General features: G+C 41.2%; 1 protein-coding gene across 1 annotated transcript in view; it reads left to right on the top strand.

Moving 5' to 3' along the window:
- Dnah3 (dynein axonemal heavy chain 3) overlaps positions 1-15,113 on the top strand; it is a 155,250-nt gene that overhangs the window by 35,209 nt on the left and 104,928 nt on the right. Inside the window, exons 16-19 of the mRNA XM_077802616.1 lie at positions 107-260; positions 1,027-1,171; positions 10,134-10,345; positions 14,309-14,400. Of these exons, the coding sequence (XP_077658742.1) occupies positions 107-260; positions 1,027-1,171; positions 10,134-10,345; positions 14,309-14,400 (603 nt within the window). The remainder of the gene's footprint in view (positions 1-106; positions 261-1,026; positions 1,172-10,133; positions 10,346-14,308; positions 14,401-15,113) is intronic.

Raw genomic sequence — 15,113 nt, 5'->3', positions numbered from 1 at the left:
GAGAGAAAGAGGAGTGGGGGGATCTGCAGATGCCAGATCAACTTCTTCCCAGAGTGAGCAATGAAAGATCACTAAATGGAAGATGTGACTGGGCTTTTACTTTCAGGTGCTCAGAATTTGAGTCTAGACTGGAAGGCTACGGCAAGGAACTGGAAGGCTTTAGGAAGCGTGAAGTGATGACTACAGAGGAAATGAAGAACAACGTTGAAAAGCTTCATGAGCTTTCAAAGAACTTGGATCAGGCGCTGATAGAATTTGAGGTTTGGGATCATAGAATGGGGACTTGTGACTCTGGTGATTCTGGTTCTTGGTTTTATATTTTCCCAATGACATCTCTCAGGTGGATAGTATTGATTGATTAATTGACTAGTTCTTTCATTGGTACTTTCAACTATGTTTTTCTACACGCCTACAACAGATTTTTTTTTTTTTGTAAGCCATATGCTTACACAAAGAAGGTATAATAATGGGGGTAATTGCTTACACGTGTTGAGCATTTATTATGTGCTCAGTGACATGTAAAGGGCTCCTGTGTATGATATCTCATTTAATGTCTGCAGCAAACTCCTGGGGCTCGTTATCCCCGTTTATCCCTATTTGAAGTGGGAGACTAAAACTTGAAGACACTAAAGTAACTTTCCTCAAAAGGTCAACTGGTAAGTTTTTTTAGCCATTAAAGTTCTCTGAGGCAAGTCCACCTAGGAAGGCCTGGAAACAGTCTTATAAACCACTAAAGCATGTCAGACATTAGGAAAAAAGGCCAGGACATGGTACATTGGAAACAAAGGTGATGGATCAAGCAGCAAATTTCCTGTAGTATCTACCAGCTGGATCTTGGCTACCCTGGCCCTTGAAGGTAGTAGAGGGACCTTCTTGCTGCAGTCTGTATCTTATTTTCTTTTTACTCTTAGGTGAGGGAGCATCTTCCTCCACTGGGTTTTCAGTGTGCTAAGGAACTTTCCCTGGAGGCTTTTAGGGTTCAGGGAACCACCTCCCTGATAGACAGAACCCCCTTTTGTCCTGCAGTTGATCAATAAAGAGGAAGAGCTGTTGGAAAAGGAGAAGAGTTCATTCCCCCTTCTGCAAACCTTGATAAGCAACAAAGTACCTTACGAGCAGCTGTGGGTGATGGCCTACGAGTTCAGCACCAAGTCCGAGGAATGGATGAATGGTATGGCATGTTCTCACTCCACAGGGACAGAATGGGGATGGGGAAGGGGGTTCCCCTTTCAAGCAGTTCTGAAATAAGGTCTAATGCTAGGTGCAGTGGTGCGCACCTGTAATCCCAGCGATTCAGAGGGCTGAGGCTAGAGGATGGCAAGTTTGAGGCCAGCCTAGATAACTTGGTGAGACCCTGTCCCAAAAAGTAAAAAGGACTGAGAACATATCTCAGTGGTAAAGTGCCCTTGGTTCAATCTCCAGTACAAAAAAAGGAAAAAATAGGAAACAAATAAACAAGGTCTGCTATTCATATTCTGGCTGGACTTTTTATCAAATTCTGACACTCCAGGTTAAAACAGCCACAGTCAACATTTTCTGACATGATAACAAAGGAAAGTGTGGCTCTAAGTGCCAGAACTGTTGCCAGAGCAGATAGGATGGGCAGTGCCCAGAGCCAGGGACCAGAGAGAGGCAGAAGCAGGGAGGATGAGGTGGCAGAAGAGCCAGTGTGCCATTGACCATAAGCCACCTTTTCCTCTAGCCTCTGGAGGTAGGGTGGAATGGAGAAGGTAGAAGCAATAAGACTTCATGATTGAGCTGATATGGAGTAAGGGGCAGGGAGGAAGAGGGGAGAACCCAAGGTGACTTCCAAATTACTAGCTCAGGCAATTTGGTAGGCTTTGCCTTCACTGAGCAGAGAAGTGACAAATTTGTTAGGGAAAAATTACACTTGAATACATTGATTTTGATATATCTGAAAACATCCAAATGGAAATGGTTTTAGTTACTTTTTAGTTGCTGTGACCAAAATACCTGCCAAGAATGATTTTAAGGAGGTCAAGTTTATTTGGGGGCTCATGGTTTCAGAGGTCCCAATCCATGGTTGGACAACTCTGTTCTTCAGGGACCCAGGAGAGGCAGGACATCATGGCAGAAAGATGTAATGGAGAAAAGTGGCTTGAGACATCACACCAGGAAGGAGAGAGAGATACTCCATTCATCACATACAAAATATATACCCCAAAGGCACACCCCTTCAGCCACATACCTACTGCCTTCAGTTACCACTCAGTTAATCCCTGAGGAGATTAACTCACTGATTGGGTCAGGCTTTCATAACCCAATCATTTCACCTCTAAACTCCTGCATTATCACCTGCATTATCTCACACATGAGCTCTGGGAGACACCTAATATCTAAACTGTAACAGAAATATTAACTCGGGATGGACTTTAGGAGATGGGTTTGGTGGAGTGGTTTATAGGGAGTAATTGATGTGCAGATGATAATTAAAGGCATGAATGAGCAGAGGATAAAATTGGGGACCCTTAGCTTATTTCTGATGATTCAGTATTATAAATACAACTAAGATTAAGGTCTTTACTGCGTGTTTTCTGGACACCACAAGGATGGTTTTCTTAGGATGAATTCCTGAATGTGAAATGGCTAGATCAGATGGTATATTATCAAAATTGTTAAGATTTAAAAGAATACTTTAGTTATTGCCTTCCAGAAAAGTTATACATTTTAATTCATTCTTCTATACATTTTAATTCATTCTTCTAATTGCATTTTTAAGAGTACCCAACAAACCTAGTAATGAATGAATAGCTTTGAAAATTTTTTTTGCCAACTTGATATTTAAAATGCTATGTTTATTTTTAAAAAGTATTCTTTCCCTTAATTACAATTGAAGTTGAATGTTTATTGAGAAGTCAGATTCCTTGCTTCATAAACACCCAGGAAAAGAGCTTCAGACAAGATGCTGTCTGCCCTTAGCCTGATTCCTAGCAGAGAATCCAAATATTTCACGTCCTCTGTGCCTGACTCAGCAGTTGAGGGGGAACTGTGGCCCGGTAAAAAAACCCAAAAAAACAAACAAACAAAAAAACACCTAGTTTATTCATCCTACTTGTAAATTCACTGGTAATTCGGCCAATCCCTCCTAGGCAGAAGCTACTCCTTTCATGTAGGTGCTTTTCTGTTCTAAACCAGCACCTACAATGTTTCTGGTGCACAGATGGTACCCACATGTCTGTTTCTTTTTTTTAGTTTTAATTTTTGATTACTCAATAAAAATGTTGAATAGATGAAGCCTGTTGAATAAACGAAGCTACATTTAGTCCAGGCAATCCTGAAAGAAACATGGTTTTGAGTAAGTTAGCAACATCATGATGTAAGTGTTAATGCTAATTTGAAATGTCCAGGGGGACCCAGCAGCATGCTCAGATTTTGGCTGACTGTGGAATCCAAGTGCTAAAGATTCCCTACAAAAATAAAGATGGAGAAGGAAATTAATGCTCTGAAGCACTTTTTTTTTAAAGAAGGTATCATTCTTTGTTTTATAAATAATTTCAAGTTGAGCAGCCTGCAGCAGGGCCCCGGAGATCCAGGCCAACTGATTCGCGTGGCCTGCCCTGCGGCTACAGAAGGCGTGGCGCCTCAGTGAAGCCATTAATTGGCAAGCAGGGAGGTTAGGGAAGGCCATTAGGTGGAATCCCACCAGCCAAGCCCACACGGACCCTTGGGCCGAGCACGGGTTCTCAGAAGGGGAAGGAAGCGGTACAGTCCCATCCCCCACAGTGGACACTCCGCCGAGGCAGTCAGCGGCCACCATCCGGGAAAGCTGAAGGATACACCGCCACTCTCCTTCAGAGTGCAACATCAAAACAGCGGACACTCCATCCAGGCAGTCAGCGGCCACCATCCGGGAAAGCTGAAGAATACACCACCACTCTCCAACAGTTTGCAACATCAAAACAGCCAGCAGCAGGACCACGGAGATCCAGGCCAACTGATTCGCGCGGCCTGCCCCGCAGCTACAGAAGGCGTGGCGCCTCAGAGAAGCCATTAATTAGCAAGCAGGGAGGTTAGGGACTGCCATTAGGTGGAATCCCGCCAGCCAAGCCCACCGCCCACGCCCGGAACAGGCCCAGCGACCTGCCAGCATTGTAGTCACGACACCCCAATTGGAATAGGGACAGAGCAGAGCCGCCTTCCACTCCCGGAACAGGCCCAGAGAGCCGCCAGCGTGGTAGACACGTCACCCCAATTGGAGTAGGGGCACAGCCGCCGCCCGCACCTGCAAGGGAGACTTTTCAAGTATACAAGAGCAACATAAATAAATAGGGGGTAAATTTCAAAACACAACAGTTGCACCAAGCAGAAAGAAACGCGAGCAGTATGAAAAGACAAGGAAAGAAAGGACCACAAGCAATGCAGGTCAACTCAACTTTAGAAGAGGTAATAGCTGCAACAGATGGAATATCAGATAAAGAGTTCAGGATATATATGCTTCAGATGATCTGGAGTCTCAAGGAAGACATGAGACAGCAAAATCAGACAATGAAAGATCACATTGACAAACAAATCCAGGAAGTAAAAGATCAATTTCACAGGGAGATAGAGGTAATAAAAAACAAACAAATTGAAATTCTAGAAATGCAGGAAACAATAAACCAACTTAAAAACTCAATTGAGAATACTACCAGCAGAGTAGATCACTTAGAAGAGAGAACATCAGACAATGAAGACAAAGTATTTCAACTGGAAAAGAACATAGACAGCTCAGCAAGTCTGCTAAGAAACCATGAGCAGAACATCCAAGAATTATGGGACAATATCAAAAGACCAAATTTAAGAGTCATTGGGATACAGGAAGGCACAGAACTCCATTCCAAAGGAATAAACAGTCTATTCAGTGAAATAATACGAGAAAACTTCCCAGAATTGAAGATTGAGACAGAATCCCAAATCCTAGAAGCCTACAGGACGCCGAATGTGCAAAATCATAAGAGATCCACACCTAGACACATTATAATGAAGATGTCCAACATACAGAATAAGGAGAGAATTTTAAAAGCTGCAAGAGAAAGAAAGCAGATTACATTTAGGGGTAAACCAATCAGGATAACAGCTGATCTCTCAACACAGACTCTGAAAGCTAGAAGATCCTGGAATAACATATTTCAAACACTGAAAGACAATGGGCTCCAACCAAGAATCGTGTATCCGGCGAAATTAAGCTTCAGGTTAGAAGATGAAATTAAAACCTTCCACAATAAACAAAAGTTAAAAGAATTCGCAGCTAGAAAACCATCTCTTCAAAAAATCCTTGGCAAAACATTACAGGAAGAGGAAATGGAAAACAACATTGAAAACCAACAATGGGAGGAAGGACAGTAAAGGGGGGAAAGTAGTCAAAGAGGATAACAAATCAGGTTTAGTAACATCAATAAACAAATATGGATAGAAGAACAAACCATATCTCAATAATAACCCTAAATGTTAATGGCTTAAACTCACCAATTAAGAGACACAGGCTAGTAGAATGGATCAAAAAACAAGACCCAACAATATGCTGTCTACAGGAGACGCATTTGATAGGAAAAGATATACATAGACTGAAGGTGAAAGGTTGGGAAAAATCATATCACTCATATGGACCGCGGAAACAAGCAGGAGTGTCCATACTCATATCTAATAAAATAGATTTCAAGCCAAAGCTAATCAAAAGGGATATAGAAGGACACTTCATACTGCTCAAGGGAACCATACACCAACAAGACATAACAATCATAAATATATATGCCCCAAATAATGGTGCAGCTGTATTCATCAAGCAAACTCTTCTCAAGTTCAAGAGTCTAATAGACCAACATACAATAATCATGGGAGACTTCAACACACCTCTCTCACCACTGGACAGATCTTCCAAACAAAAGTTAAATAAGGAAACTATAGAACTCAATAACACAATTAACAACCTAGACTTAATTGACATATATAGACTATACCACCCAACATCAAGTAGCTACACTTTTTTCTCAGCAGCACATGGAACCTTCTCAAAAATAGACCATATACTATGTCACAGGGCAACTCTTAGACAATACAAAGGGGTAGAGATAATACCATGCATCTTATCTGATCATAATGGAATGAAACTGAAAATCAATGATAAAAGAAGAAAGGAAAAAGCAAGCATCACCTGGAGAATGAACAATAGGTTGCTGAGTGATCAATGGGTTTTAGAAGACATCAAGGAGGAAATTAAAAAATTCCTAGAGTTAAATGAAAACACAGACACAACATATCGGAACCTATGGGACACATTGAAAGCAGTTCTAAGAGGAAAATTCATTGCTTGGAGTTCATTCCTCAAAAAAAGAAAAAACCAACAAATAAATGATCTCATACTTCATCTCAAAATCCTAGAAAAAGAAGAGCAAAACAACAGCAAAAGAAGTAGAAGGCAAGAAATAATTAAAATCAGAGCTGAAATTAATGAAATTGAAACAAAAGAAACAATTGAAAAAATTGACAAAACTAAAAGCTGGTTCTTTGAAAAAATAAATAAAATTGACAGACCCTTAGCCATGCTAACGAAGAGAAGAAGAGAGAGAACCCAAATTACTAGCATACGGGATGAAAAAGGCAATATCACAACAGACACTTCAGAAATACAGAAGATAATCAGAAATTACTTTGAATCCTTATACTCCAATAAAATAGAAGATAGTGAAGGCATTGATAAATTCCTTGAGTCCTATGATCTGCCCAGATTGAGCCAGGAGGATATAGACAACCTAAACAGACCAATAACAATAGAGGAAATAGAAGAAACCATCAAAAGACTACCAACTAAGAAAAGCCCAGGACCGGATGGGTATACAGCAGAGTTTTACAAAACCTTTAAAGAGGAACTAACACCAATACTTTTCAAGCTATTTCAGGAAATAGAAAAAGAGGGAGAACTTCCAAATTCATTCTACGAGGCCAACATCACCCTGATTCCGAAACCAGACAAAGACACATCAAAGAAGGAAAACTACAGACCAATATCTCTAATGAACCTTGACGCAAAAATCCTCAATAAAATTCTGGCAAATCGGATTCAAATACATATCAAAAAAATTATACATCATGATCAAGTAGGATTCATTCCTGGGATGCAAGGCTGGTTTAATATACGGAAATCAATAAACGTTATTCACCACATCAGTAGACTTAAAAATAAGAACCATATGATCATCTCAATAGATGCAGAAAAAGCATTCGACAAAGTACAGCATCCCTTTATGTTCAAAACGCTAGAAAAATTAGGGATAACAGGATCATACCTCAACATTGTAAAAGCAATCTATGATAAGCCACAGGCCAGCATCATTCTGAATGGAGAAAAATTGAAGGCATTCCCTCTAAGATCTGGTACAAGACAGGGATGCCCTCTCTCACCACTTCTGTTCAACATAGTCCTCGAAACACTGGCCAGAGCAATTAGACAGTCAAAAGAAATTAAAGGCATAAAAATAGGAAAAGAAGAACTTAAATTATCACTATTTGCAGATGATATGATTCTATACCTAGCAGACCCAAAAGGGTCTACAAAGAAGCTATTAGAGCTAATAAATGAATTCAGCAAAGTGGCAGGATATAAGATCAACACGCATAAATCAAAGGCATTCCTGTATATCAGCGACAAATCCTCTGAAACGGAAATGAGGACAACTACTCCATTCACAATATCCCCCCAAAAAATAAAATACTTGGGAATCAACCTAACAAAAGAGGTGAAAGATTTATACAATGAAAATTACAGAACCCTAAAGAAAGACATAGAAGAAGACCTTAGAAGATGGAAAAACATACCCTGCTCATGGATAGGCAGAACTAACATCATCAAAATGGCGATATTACCAAAAGTTCTCTATAAGTTCAATGCAATGCCAATCAAAATCCCAACAGCATATCTTGTAGAAATAGATAAAAGAATCATGAAATTCATATGGAATAATAAAAGACCCAGAATAGCAAAAACAATACTAAGCAGGAAGTGTGAATCAGGCGGTATAGCGATACCAGACTTCAAACTATACTACAGAGCAATAGTAACAAAAACAGCATGGTACTGGTACCAAAACAGGCGGGTGGACCAATGGTACAGAATAGAGGACACAGTAACCAATCCACAAAACTACAACTATCTTATTTTTGATAAAGGGGCTAAAAGCATGCAATGGAGGAAGGATAGCATCTTCAACAAATGGTGCTGGGAAAACTGGAAATCCATTTGCACCAAAATGAATCTGAATCCCTATCTCTCGCCGTGCACAAAAGTTAACTCAAAATGGATCAAGGAGCTTGATATTAAATCAGAGACACGGCATCTGATAGAAGAAAAAGTTGGTTATGATCTACACGCTGTGGGATCGGGCTCCAAATTCCTCAATAGGACACCCATAGCGCTAGAGTTAACAAATAGAATCAACAAATGGGACTTACTCAAACTAAAAAGTTTTTTCTCAGCAAAAGAAACAATAAGAGAGATAAATAGGGAGCCTACATCCTGGGAACAAATCTTTACTCCACACACTTCAGATAGAGCCCTAATAACCAGAATATACAAAGAACTCAAAAAATTAGACAATAAGATAACAAATAACCCAATCAATAAATGGGCCAAGGACCTGAACAGACACTTCTCAGAGGAGGACATACAATCAATCAACAAGTACATGAAAAAATGCTCACCATCGCTAGCAGTCAGAGAAATGCAAATCAAAACTACCCTAAGATACCATCTCACTCCAGTAAGGCTGGCAGCCATTAGGAAGTCAAACAACAATAAGTGCTGGAGAGGATGCGGGGAAAAGGGCACTCTTGTTCATTGCTGGTGGGACTGCAAATTGGTGCAGCCAATTTGGAAAGCAGTATGGAGATTTCTCGGAAAGCTGGGAATGGAACCACCATTTGACCCAGCTATTCCCCTTCTCGGTCTATTCCCTAAAGCCCTAACAAGAGCATGCTACAGGGACACTGCAACATCGATGTTCATAGCAGCTCAATTCACGATAGCAAGACTGTGGAACCAGCCTAGATGCCCTTCAATAGATGAATGGATAAAAAAAATGTGGCATTTATACACTATGGAGTATTACTCTGCATTAAAAAAATGACAAAATTATAGAATTTGGAGGGAAATGGATGGCATTAGAGCAGATTATGCTAAGTGAAGCTAGTCAATCTTTAAAAAACAAATACCAAATGACTCCTTTGATATAAGGGGTGTAAACAAGGACAGGGTAGGGACGAAGAGCTTGAGAAGAATATTTACAGTAAACAGGGATGAGAGGTGGGAGGGAAAGGGAGTGAGAAGGGAAATTGCATGGAAATGGAAGGTGATCCTCAGGGTTATACAAAATGTCATATAAGAGGTAAGGAGGGGTAAGTCAAGAGAATACAAATGGAAGACATGATTTACAGTAGAAGGGGTAGAGAGAGAAAAGGGGAGGGGAGGGGAGGGGAGGGGAGGGGGGATAGTAGACAATAGGACGGACAGCAGAATACATCAGACACTAGAAAGGCAATATGTCAATCAATGGAAGGGTAACTGATGTGATACAGCAATTTGTATACGGGGTAAAAGCGGGAGTTCATAATCCACTTGAATCAAACCATGTAATATGATGTATTAAGAACTATGTAATGTTATGAACGACCAATAAAAAAAATAATAATAATAATTTCAAGTTTATATAGAAATTGCCAGAACTACACAGAGGGCTGCCATACCCTGTTCACCTGCATTCCCTGTTATTTCACAGCAAGTTGGAACTCCTCTTAATGCTACTAGGAGAGCACTTGAAAATCATAACAGCTGCCTTCGCTGTACATTTGTTACGTGCCAGGTGTGACGGGAGTCACTCATGTTGTCTTGTGTCACTTTCCCAATCATTCATCACAGTGTCCATTATCACCCCTGTATTGCAGGCAATACTGTCAAGGCTTAGACAAGTTTGATAACAGAGCAAGTTAGACTGGCTACCTGGAGGTTTCACCCCAGAACCCATGTGTGTTCCAATGTCCTGTTGACTGGCTCAATCCTAAGTTCAGGGAGTTAAAGGCAGACAGGACAAACATCTACTTCATGGACTGACCCTTCTTCCCTCACCCCATCTTTTCTGTTTCAGGCCCCCTCTATTTACTGAATGCTGAGGAAATCGCAGAGGAGATAGGGAACATGTGGAGGACGACATATAAATTGATCAAAACCTTTGCAGATGTGCCTGCACCCAAACGCTTAGCAGAGAATGTCAAGATAAAGATCGAAAAGTTCAAGCAGCACATTCCTATTCTCATCATTGCCTGCAACCCGGGAATGAAAGATCGGCACTGGCAGCAGGTTCTTATCATTGCCCGCCCCACTGGCCCAGCCCTTGCCTGGTCCCTGTGGCCCTTTGGGAGGCAGGAAACATGGCTGTGTTGAGCTTCTCCTTGCTGAAAGGAGAATCTACTTGAGACCAAGGGAGTGGAGATGATAGCCCTGGAAGAAAGGGAATGGGTGGGATATAGAATGAACTTCCTGCCTCAAGATCAGGTTGAGCCTTCCCTTGGGACCTGTTGCTGGTTTCTTGAATATTATTCGAGCCAGTGGCTACAAAGGGTCTCCTTGTCTGCTTTACTGGAGGTCCTAACTAGTGATTAGAGTATTATTAAATTAAAGATGGTTTGTTCCTTGACCTAGCATACACTAAAAAGAATTGCTTGATTCCTGCTCAGGCTGACTTTGGAGTGCAGTTTCATGGTCAAACAGCCCATATTCAGAAGTAATTTTGCACTCCTCTTGCAGCCCTTTGAGCCTATGAATGAGAATAATAAATATTCTTCATAAAAATAGCTAGGATTTTTATAAGCAATCAAGTGTGAGGTTGATAAGTGTGGTGTGAGCATTAAGCCAAAAAGCAAAACTCACTGTGTTTCTAAAATAATCACCATCCTCAAGGGCTAGCAATGGCCTTGAAAAGTCCTTTTCAGGAAATTGCTCCCTGTGGAGGTAGAGACTGACTTCCCATGGAAAGCACTTCTCTGATTTGACCCGAAATTCCCTCTCTCAGAATCATGGACAAGACTGAGGACCTTGTCCCTGGAAGAACTCAATCTGATGTCACATGCATTACCTTTAGGGGGATGAACTCCTGATCCCAGTGGTTAGGAACGTTTTGGTCCCTCCATGAGGGTCTTGATACATGAAAGGTTCAGGCTTCTTCTGTAGCGAGGAGCTACTTTCAGTTTCTCTGAAAGCTTTGAGACTAAAGACCTAAGAAAGGCATGGGAAAGGTCATGTGTGGACTCATGGCCTTGGAATGCCCCTGCAGGGGATCTGCAAAGAGTAGCTGTCCTCACTTGGTGCCACAGGGCTCCTCTCCCTATGCACCCAGCTGAGCTAGAACTTAGACCTGCTTGGGGTTACAGAGGTTGGATGGACAGGTGACCTCTGTTAGTGCCAAGTTTCTCTGTGAGATGGCATTATCAAAAGTGACCTCATAGAGAACCTTTAAAGAACACTCTTGGGGAGGCCTCCATTCCCTCCCAGTTGGTGCTCCCTCTGTGATGACACTTTTCTTACTGGGGGAACTTTAAAAAACCCAGCCACTCTTAATTCTCATTTAAAGATTTATATATTGGGCTGGGGTTGTGGCTCAGTGGTCTAGCACTTGTTAGCATGTGGAAGGCACTGGGTTTGATTCTCAGTGCCACATATAAATAAGTAAATAAAATAAAGGTCCATGAACAACTAATCAAAATATTTTTTAAAAGTCTTACATAAGCAGCTTGGGAAAAAATTGTTCCTTGGAATTAGAGTCCAATAATGGCAATAATAGTGAAAACATATCCAGTAACAGCTGCATTGTGGATGCTCTGTTGCTTACATTATTTGGATTCTCCCATTTTATCCTCACACAAACCTTTGAAGTAGTGACTATTATTATCTCCATTTCACAGATGAGAAAACTGAGATTGGAGAGATTAAGTCATTTGTCACATAGCTAGTTGGGGCACAAGGAGGAAATGAGAATTCTGTTCGGCTCAACTATAAAGATAAAAAGAGGGCAAGAAATGTCAGGCAGAGGAAGGGGGATGGCAGTAGGGGGCAGTAAACCATAGGGAAAAGTGAAGTGTGGCCCCAGGAAGGTGACTCCTGAGCTATGAGCCTCAAAGGTGGAAGCCCAGTGGGCTGAGCAGGAAAAGGTGGGCTCAGAAAGGACAAGGTCTCCAGGTGCACTCAGGGCCACCTCCACTCAAGAGCCCATGTCTTCAAGTTTTGTAGGTTGGACCAGTGTCCCATCCCAGTGACGGCTCCAGGCCTGGGGAAGCCATTGTCTTCCTTGATGCCTAACTCAGGAGATGTATTTGTACAGATCCTGGCTCTGGCAGGAGGTTCTGCAGGTGAAACTGTTTGCAGCTCCAACGCTAGAGAGATCTTCTAGAACCACAGAGTGGCTGTGCTGTGTTTCCTGGTCACTCATCAGCATTTAAGCAGGAAAAACTAGTGGGACATAGACTCTACAAATGTCAACAAAAGAGTTGCTTCTGTGGTTTAAAACAAGATGGAACAAGATAACATTTGACCTTGGGAAGGAATTGCACTATTCTATACCAAAGCTGGCACTCAGACTAGAACAGTGCTGTCCAACAGAAGGAAAGAAAACATAAGCTATACATAAATTTTAGTTTCTAGTAGCCATATTTAAAAAAAGGATACAGGCAAAATAAATTTTATGAATGTATTTTTTAAAAAAGCACATGCTTCTGTTCTCAGCAACTTGGGAGAGTAAGGTAGGAAGATCACAAGTTTGAGACCAGTCTGGGCCACTTAGCAAGACCTTGCCTCAAAATGAAAAATAAAAAGGGCTGGAGATATAACTCAGGGTAAAAGCACCCCTGGGTTCAATTCCTAGCAAAAAATTTTTTAAAAATTAACCAAGTATACCCCAAATGTTATCATTTACATATTAATATAATAATGTTAATGTGAAATATTTGTAATATGGCATATTTTTATACTTTGCACTTTAGCCACATTTAAAGTACGCAAAAGCCACAAAGGGCTAATGGCTACACACTGGTCAGTGTAGATCTAGGCTTTTAGAATTAGAGAACTAGATGTTTGTCAATCTTTAAAATCAACAAAAGCAATTAAAAAATAAAATTACCAATCTCTGAGTTCTTTCTATGGACCAAGCACTATGCCAAGTGCTTTACATAGCTATGTCCTTTGGTCTCATAGATATTGTGTTACTCTGAGCTACTCTTTCAGAGATGTAAGAGAATAACGAAAACAGGGTCACCAGGGTAGGTTGTCTATTACACTAACTCTAGGAAATGCTATTTTTGTGTACTACAGCATGAACTGTGCTTTCTAGAGTTCTGCAGTATATAACTTGCACAACTGTACATAGGAAGACCTGTGAGAGACAGGATAGAGTTTGATGGATAAGAGCTTTGGAGTCAGGATTGGATTCAAGTCCCAATTCTGCCATTGATTAGCTGGGTGTTATTGGACAAGATAATTAATTTCTTTGTCTCAGATTTTTATATGTAAAATGGGAATAATAATACACAAGTATCTTCCTCATTATGCTGTGCAAATTGAATAAGTGCATACAGCCAGAAATAGGGGCTGCTACATAATAAGCCCTCAATAATTATTGGTTCCTCTCTTTATTTCCATTACCTTAGCAGCCCTCCAGGTGGCCTCAGAACCCAGATTGGAAGCCATTTGAGTTAGCTGGTCCATTGATGTTTTCACTCCATAAATACTTACCTGTGCCTACCAAATGCCAGAGACACCAGGGACCCAGGGATAGGTGATAGTGTGACATGGCTCCCATACCGCTTCTTTCTCTGGCTTTCTTTAGTCCTCTGGGGGCTGGACAGAGACACAATTGAATAGTAGGTGAGGTTTTTCATAGAGTCTCTTCCCCCGACCAGCCTCCATCTTCCTTCCAGTGCACAAGTCCCTCACACTACCCAGATATTTCAGCCTCTGAGAAGTGTTCAAATGCCACCAGAGTCTTCAATTATGTCCCTTCTTGGGGATATTTGCACTTACAAGGTAATCCTGGGGTAGCATTTATACGAGAAGGATTTCCAAAAAGCATGCTGGGCATAAAAAGGGAGGCATTTTGAAGGGGGAGTCCCTCCTCCTTCCCGGCATCCCCAGGTCACAGAATGTGGGAGTCTGCCTGTCCCATGGATTCATGACTTTCTCCCTTTATTTAGCGAAGGACATTTCCACCACCACAGAAGGTCCTATAGAAAGGTGCCAGCTTGGATGAAGACACTTGTCTCCTTTTCTTTGCAGATCAGTGAGATTGTTGGCTATGAAATAAAGCCCACGGAAACAACCTGCCTCTTAAATATGCTGGAATATGGATTCGGCAAATACGTTGAAAAGTAAGGCTCATTCCTTCCTTCTGCAAGGTTTTTGTTCCACGTATCTGTAAGTTCCCACATTGATGTGATTGGCCTCATATTAGTCTTTTTGTTTTCTCCTTGTAGCTTAGAGTGATTTAAGATTGCTAGTAGTCTGAGATGGCTAGCTGACTTAGTACTAGTGAAGCTTGCATCTCTAGCTGCAGAACTGTTGCTAGAAATATCTAGAAAATTGTCAGGGATGTTATTTCAAAGGAAAATTTAAAAGAAAAAAAAGTTTTTTTTGCCATTGAACATGAACTTCAAACCCAACGATCAGTGACTTTGGGGCAAAATCATGCAGCTTCCTGGCCTCAGTTTCCTCTTCTTTAAACAAATGACAATGGACTGAGAGTGGCCTTCTGAGCTCTAAAATCCCATAAAATGTGACCAATAAGAGATCTCTTTACTAGCTTTTTCTCCTTCTCCAAACGCCTGTGGAATTTCATTGTGAGAATTTGTACTATTTGAATTGCACTTTAAAAAAAAAAAAAAAAAACTAAAGGTTCTCAAGGCCCTGTTTGCTTTTCCACACTTCGTTCAGGTGATGAACGGAAAAAATTCGTACTGCTGGGACTGGAGACACTGTTAGGCAGCTGGGTTCAGGTCTGATGGGATACCTGTGGTTCTCAAAGTGTGGGACACAGAGCCATTGCATCAGTGTCACCTAGGAACTAGTTAGAACTAGCTAGAAA

The sequence above is a fragment of the Urocitellus parryii genome, chromosome 9, assembly GCF_045843805.1.
Source record: "Urocitellus parryii isolate mUroPar1 chromosome 9, mUroPar1.hap1, whole genome shotgun sequence".
Lineage (NCBI taxonomy): Eukaryota > Metazoa > Chordata > Mammalia > Rodentia > Sciuridae > Urocitellus > Urocitellus parryii.
This window is presented reverse-complemented; position numbering and strand designations above follow the sequence as displayed.